General features: G+C 31.7%; 1 protein-coding gene across 1 annotated transcript in view; it reads right to left on the bottom strand.

The window, feature by feature from the left end:
- LOC111699172 (voltage-dependent calcium channel type A subunit alpha-1-like) overlaps positions 1–7,434 on the bottom strand; it is a gene marked incomplete at its 5' end in the record, with an annotated part of 65,770 nt that overhangs the window by 54,779 nt on the left and 3,557 nt on the right. The window contains 5 exon segments of the mRNA XM_023469773.1: positions 114–334; positions 2,442–2,597; positions 3,080–3,204; positions 5,254–5,396; positions 6,360–6,427. Coding sequence (XP_023325541.1) covers positions 114–334; positions 2,442–2,597; positions 3,080–3,204; positions 5,254–5,396; positions 6,360–6,427 — 713 coding nt within the window.

The raw sequence follows: 7,434 nt of genomic DNA, 5'->3' as shown, positions 1-7,434 counted from the left end.
TCTAAAAAAAAAAAAATAACTTGCCAGATGGTGCCAATCTCCCACCCCCCTAAAAAAAATCTTGAAAATTGGGAAGGTTGATATTACAACATCTATACCCCAGTATATCTTACCCAGTAGAGTATAGAAGTCCATCCCTCCATTGTAATACACTGGAAAACTGTTAGCATAGCAAAGGCGATATTATCAAAGGACGTGATTCCATTGTTAGGTCCCTCCCACTTCTCCAGGCACTGAGATATACTCAGATCACAGGTATACGCTCCACTCGGAGCTAGCTCACTACTCCCCTCATAGCAGGGAACCATCTTGGAGCCCTCAGTAACTATCTCCTCTAAACAAATATCTGTTAAATCTAGAGAATGTCGTCTTTTTACAAGCTAGTAACCTTTGTGAGTATCTATCTATCTATCCTAACCTAACCTAACCTAAACCCAAGGAATAATAAAGATTAATGTTTTCGTAATAAAATATAATTAAATTTGTATCCTTTTAGAATTATTCAAGATACAAGATGAAAAATGAAAAGGGTTCGAAAGCAAAGGTTNTCTATCTATCTATCTATCTATCTATCTATCTATCTATCTATCTATCTATCTATCTATCTATCTATCTATCTATCTATCTATCTTTCTATCTATCTATTTTTCTATCTATATATCTATCTATCTATCTTTGGAATTTACCAGTTTCATAAAATCTATGACTTTTGGAGCAGTTGGACTTATAATTCACAATAAATATTCCAGACCACGTTTCTAAACCCATACTTTCACTTTCTCTTTAGGATCAATTTTACAGTATATTTAATAAATGGGGTTGGAAACATTTCGTAGAGAAACATTGACTTATGAGAAAGGAAAGTCAATCCGTGGGTAAATATCAAAAAAAATAAAAAAAATTGCCAGATGATGCCAATATCCCACCCCCCCTAAAAAAATCTTGAAAATTGGGAAGGTTGATATTACAACATCTATACCCCAGTATATCTTACCCAGTAGAGTATAGAAGTCCATCCCTCCATTGTAATNTGAGATTTTTAAAGTTTTTGAAAAAAGCGGAAACTGATCAAAACAAGCGGAAACGGATCAAAAATTTGAGGAAACGGACCTAAAATTTGAGGAAACCGATCAACAAAACGAGATTTTTAAAGTTTTTGAAAAAAGCGGAAACGGATCAAAAAAAGCGGAAACGGATCAAAAATTTGAGGAAACCGATCCAAAATATGAGGAAACAGATCAATTTTAAAGTTTTGGAAAAAAGCGGAAACGGATAAAAAAAAATGAGGAAACGGACCAAAAATATTGTGAATCCCCTCAAAAATATTGGGAAATCCCTCTAAAATATTTGAATAAAATTAAGGGGAAACGGATATACAATTCTGGGAAATCGATCAAAAAAAAAGGAAACTCCTCAAAATTTGAATTTAGAGGGATTTCCGAAAAATTTGAAGAAATCGCGGAAATGCCTCAAAAAAACCGGTTTTTGAGGGGTTTCCGCGTATTTTTGATCCGTTTCCGTGTTGAGTCGTTTCCGTGTTGAGGCGTTTCCATGTCACCAGAAGGCAACTGGCAAAAGCGAGAATTTTCTAGGCCCCCGTAAAAAACATTCCTCCTATTCCCCCCCATATTCCTCCTATTCCCCCCCATGCCACGAAAGTTTTGTTGAATAATTTTTGAGAAAAAAGTTTCAAGGGATTTTTTCAAAAATTTCGTTTTTTGTAAAAATTGATTGCAAAGGCTGAAAAAGATTGTAAAGATTGTAAAGATGTTTGCATTGAATTTGTTTTTTTCATTTCTTTAAATGAATTAATCCCGAGATAAGAATTGTGCACTATATTATGTACATTGTGAAATATTAAATCCTTTACAGCAAGCAGAATCCAACATTGAAGAATAAAATATTAAATAAATTTTATTTTAGTGGAATTATTTCATGGAATAAGAGAAATAATTTTATTTTTGTGGAATTATTTCGCTGTGTTAGAGAAATAATTCAGTTTTAGAATACTTTCAAGTAGGTATAGATATAATCTTATTTTAGTGGAATTATTTCAGGGGATTATATAAATAATTTTACTTTTGTGGAATTATTTCAAGGAATAAGAGAAATAATTTCATATTAGAGGAATTATTTTTAGGGATTAAAGAAATAATCGATCTGAAAGAGAGTATTCCCAAAAATTTGAATCCTACCTAGATCTGAGTCATATTAGAGGAATTATTTTTAGGGATTAAAGAAATAATCGATCTGAAAGAGAGTATTCCCAAAAATTTGAATCCTACCTAGATCTGAGAGAGAGTATTCCTTGATATAAATCCTACTTAGATCTGAGGGGGAGTACTCCTAGATATAAATCCTACCTAGATCTGAGAGGGAGTATTCCTACATATGAATCCTACCTAGATCTGAGAGGGAGTATTCCTAGATATGACTCCTACCTAGATCTGAGAGGGAGTAGCAGGATTTATGAAGAGCCCCAGAGTAGAACTCCAAACCAATTATTGCAAAAATGACGATTGCAAACATGACAAGGAGTCCGATCTGCATGAGTGGGGCCAGGGCTTTGATGATAGATTTTAGAACAACTTGGAGACCTGAAACAAGAAAAATAGTAAATTATGTTTGATAATCTATATGTTATATATGGGGGGGGCAGGGGGGAGGCGTACATTAAAATTTTATTGAGAACCAAAAAGAAATTAGAAATTATATATTTCATTGGTAGAACCCGACATAAAATGTTTTATGAGAGGCCGAAAGTACTGCAGTAATGATAAATTGTAATTAATTCTGTAAACAATTATTTTAAGGGACTAATTAAGGGACTAATTAAGGGACTAATTAAGGGACTAATTAAAGGACTAATTAAGGGACTAATTAAGGGACTAATTAAGAGACTAATTATTCTTTTCAAATTCAAATTTTCTATTCCCTATCTCTTTGCAACCGGAAGTCGGAGACCTTAGATATTTGAAATGTCAAAGTTTGAAATATCAAAGATTTACACTGCACTGTTTGATTACAAAACAGATTATAAAATAAGAGTCTAAGGCAAGTAATCAGTTCATTTACGTACTTGGAACACCAGAAACAAGTTTGAGTGGTCGTAAAACACGGATTGCTCTCAGGGTTCTTAAATCCACTGGAAGTTGCTCCTCGTTCTTGGATCCCTCTGTATCAGGGGTCAGAAGCGTTATGAATCTAAACATATTCAAATATTGTTAAAAACTGATGTTTCAAACAATAATAATCATAAACTTAGATAACACTGATTACTCAAAGAGAATAACTGATAATTCTAGAATAAAACTGATAATTCAAAGAATAGATCTAGCTGGTTATGCAAATAATAGGACTGATAAAACGGTATAAAAACCGACAAAACATTATAAGAACTGATAAACCGTTAACCGTTATAAAAACTGATAAATCGGTATAATAACTGATACAACGGTATAAGAACTGATAAAACGGTACAATAACTGATAAAACGTTATGAACACTGATAAAATGTTTTAAGACTGACAACACGTTTTAAGAACTGAGAAAACATTATAAGAACTGATAAAACGTTATAAGAACTGATAACACGTATAAGAACTGATAAACGTTATAAGAATTTAAACTGTTATGAAAACTAATAAATGGGTTGAAAAAGTGATGAAACGAGATAAGAACTGATAAAACGGTATAAGAACTGATTAAACGTTATAAGAACCGATAAAACGTTATAAGAAATGATAAACCGTTATAAAAACTGGTTAATCGGTATGAGAAGTGATGAAACTGTATAAGAATTGATAAAAGCGTATGAGAATTGATAAAACGTTATTAGAAATGATAAAAGCGTATAAGAACCGATTACAAGTTTTAAGAACTGATGAAACGTGTTATAAACTGATAAAACTTTATATATAAACGGATAACACATTGCTTAAACTGGTACAACGATGAATTGTTATAAGAACTGATAAAACCATAGAGAATAGAATATATAGAGAGGAATTTAATGGAAAAAAGTGTAAAACGGCCATTTTGTTGTACTGTTTCCATACTGCAGGTGTACTTCACATATTTATGCTATATAACCTGTTGGGCCCTGGAATATCATTATATAGAAAATCTAAAATTATTGTTAAAATGTTATAAGAACTGATAAAACGTTGTATAAACTGAAAAACACGTTGTATAAACTGATAAAACGTTATAAGAACTGATAAAACGTTGTATAAACTGAAAAACACGTTGTATAAACTGATAAAACGTTATAAGAACTGATAAAACGTTGTATAAACTGAAAAACACGTTGTATAAACTGATAAAACGTTATAAGAACTGATAAAACGTTGTATAAACTGAAAAACACGTTGTATAAACTGATAAAACGTTATAAGAACTGATAAAACGTTGTATAAACTGACAAATCTATCAAAGAACTTTTGATTTAAATAGTGTGGATTTAGATGAATTTGAATGGAAGGTTTTGATTAGGGTTGAATAATCTGAGATAGTTTAAACTAGACCTAGAAGAGAATACAAATTCAGGATTTTTCAGGTTCTACGGTAGGGCGGAGAACGGGTAAAAGATTTAGTAGATTTATGATAATTCCGATTGAGATTTGAGTATAGCAACTATTTGTAATTCAGGCAGTAAAATGACCGAAATTTGTCACATTTGAGTGAGAAAAAAATAATATCTTAGCCATTTTTACTCAGAAAAATAGTTCGTTGTGAATCGTTGATGGCAATAATCATATATAAAGGTTCTTACGAAATTTCATATCTAATCCGAGTAAGGAAAAAAGATAAAAGAAAAAACGTCCGGTTAAAATGTGTTAGATACTGTTTTATAAACATATGTTTGTACAAGATATTGATTTATAAACTATTTGTTTCCCCAATTTTACTATCAATGTCATAAATAAAGTCTATAATATCCCTGCAATATAGACAAGATCAATATTAACTATTCATGCACTTTATAGTTTAGATGGAGTGGTAGTTAAAACTTTAAAATTTTGTTTTCTGTTTTGGCTAAAATTAAGGTCCTACATTTCATGACACTGATCTCAACCTACCCTGTCATAACTATATATATAGAAATTAACCTACCCTGTCATAACTATATATATAGACATTAACCTACCCTGTCATAACTATATATATAGATATTAACCTACCCTGTCATAACTATATATATAGACATTAACCTACCCTGTCATAACTATATATATATAGATATTAACCTACCCTGTCATAACTACGATAAAGTCCATAATGTTCCAGATATTTCTAAGGTAGGATCCAGGATGAAGAACGAACCCAAGAGCCAGGATTTTCAAACAAGATTCAACGCAGAATATTCCAAGGAAATAGGATTCAGTCGCTTCCAACTGAAAAGAAATTAAGTTAAAACTTAATATGCATAAAGGGACATTTTAGAACCATGACGCAATTATTTTAGCTTGAGATTGCAAGAAGTTATTTTTCGTAAGAGCTTAAAACCTTTGGGTCTCTGGGCTTGAAAATACATTGACATTCTCTTTAACCTTTTTCAAGGTTTTTATTCCTCCTCCTTTATTTCCCCCTTGTTGTGGTAAAATGGCTAGAACGGTGTTATCTCAGAATTAATACCTTTACAACAAGGGCGGTTTTATCTCCGGGATGAAACCTGACCACCTAGGACAATTTTATCTCCGGTTCAATACCTGAACCGCTAGGACGGTTTTATCTCCGGGTAAATACCTGAAAACCTAGGACGATTTTATCTCCGGGGCAATACCTGAACAACTAGGACGGTTTTATCTCAGAATTAATACCTGAACAGCGTGACGATTTTAGCTCCGGGTTAATACCTGAACAGCTAGGACGGTTTTATCTTAGGATTAATACCTGAACAGCTAGGACGGGTTTATCTCATGATTAATACCTGAACAGCGTGACGATTTTAGCTCCGGGTTAATACCTTAACAGCTAGGACGATTTTATCTCCGGGTTTTAATACCTGAACAGCTAGGACATTTTATCTCAGGATTAATACCTGAACAACTAGGACGGTTTTATCTCCGGGTTAATACCTGAACAGCGTGACGATTTTAGCTCCGGGTTAATACCTTAACAGCTAGGACCTTTTTATCTCAGGATTAATACCTGAACAGCTAGGAAGATTTTATAACAGCTAGGACGATTTTATCTGCGGGTTAATACCTGAACAGCTAGGACGATTTTATCTGCGGGTTAATACCTGAACAGCTAGGACTTTTTATCTCAGGATTAATACCTGAACAGCTAGGACGGTTTTATCTCTGGGTTTTAATATCTGAACAGCTAGGACGGTTTTATCTCCGGGTTAATACCTGAACAGCTAGGACGGTTTTATCTCCGTTGGGTAAATGTTCTTCAAGACTCATCACAACACATGAAGCTATAAAATTCAAGAATTAAAAAGATTTATTTATATATTTGCAAAAATGAAAAAGTACATATTTAAAATTTTATTTACAATCTTGGACTTATTTTGAATGAGCCTAAAATTGAATATTTTAAGTGTTTTCCTCGAAAAAAAATCCAAAACTAAATTTTCAAAATATTTTCATAAAAAACAAGTAAATTGTATTTTGTAATATAAAATGTTATTTTATTATTTTTACAATTATTTAAACACAGCTGAGAACTTTTAAACAGGCGGATTTATCTAAATTTAAATGATTAAAATGGTTTAAGAAAGTTTTATTAGCTTAACCTACTAAAAAGAGTAATGTAAAGAGAATTATTTAATTCATTTAAACAGATTAAAATAAGTTTCGAAAGTCTACAGTGGTGGATTAACAAACTAAATAAAAATTCAGAACATTTTCTAAAAACAACTCAGATATTGAATCTACAAATATAAAAAATGGAAAATCCTCGAAATTTATGATTTTTGAAAACATCTGGTTCAATGAATAAAATACAGAATAATATTAAATATATTTAGTCTTTTTATCCTCCTGAACTCTAAACAATGTTTTCATTTTTTTAGATTGTTTTCTTTTGCTATTTCAGCGCCAAAAACCATTTTATTTTGATCTTTTTATGTTTTAATTACATTTTGTTTAAGTTATCGAGCTAACTGTAAAAAAAAATATTTTTTTCACCGTAACACTTAAAGCTTTTATTTTTCTGTGTAAATCATATTTAGCGAATTTTTCTGTTTAAATTTCAAAAATAATGAGTATCCAGATTTTTTCCAATTTTCGGTCGATAAGCTGTAAAAATGAAAGTTGAACATTTTATGGAAAACCTAAAAATATTTTTATAGCATAAGAAGGAAAAAATAGCATTCTATGTATGTTCCCTGGGGAAGATAAATTAGTTGAAATATAAAACATCTGGGCATAAGGGACTCATACATGTTCATTGTTCAATGACTCTTAGCCCCCCCCCCCCCCC

This window comes from Eurytemora carolleeae, unplaced genomic scaffold (genome assembly GCF_000591075.1).
Source record: "Eurytemora carolleeae unplaced genomic scaffold, Eaff_2.0 scaffold30, whole genome shotgun sequence".
Classification (NCBI taxonomy): Eukaryota; Metazoa; Arthropoda; class Copepoda; order Calanoida; family Temoridae; genus Eurytemora; species Eurytemora carolleeae.
The sequence above is the reverse complement of the archived record's forward strand: the minus strand, read 5'-3'. Positions and strand labels throughout refer to the sequence as shown.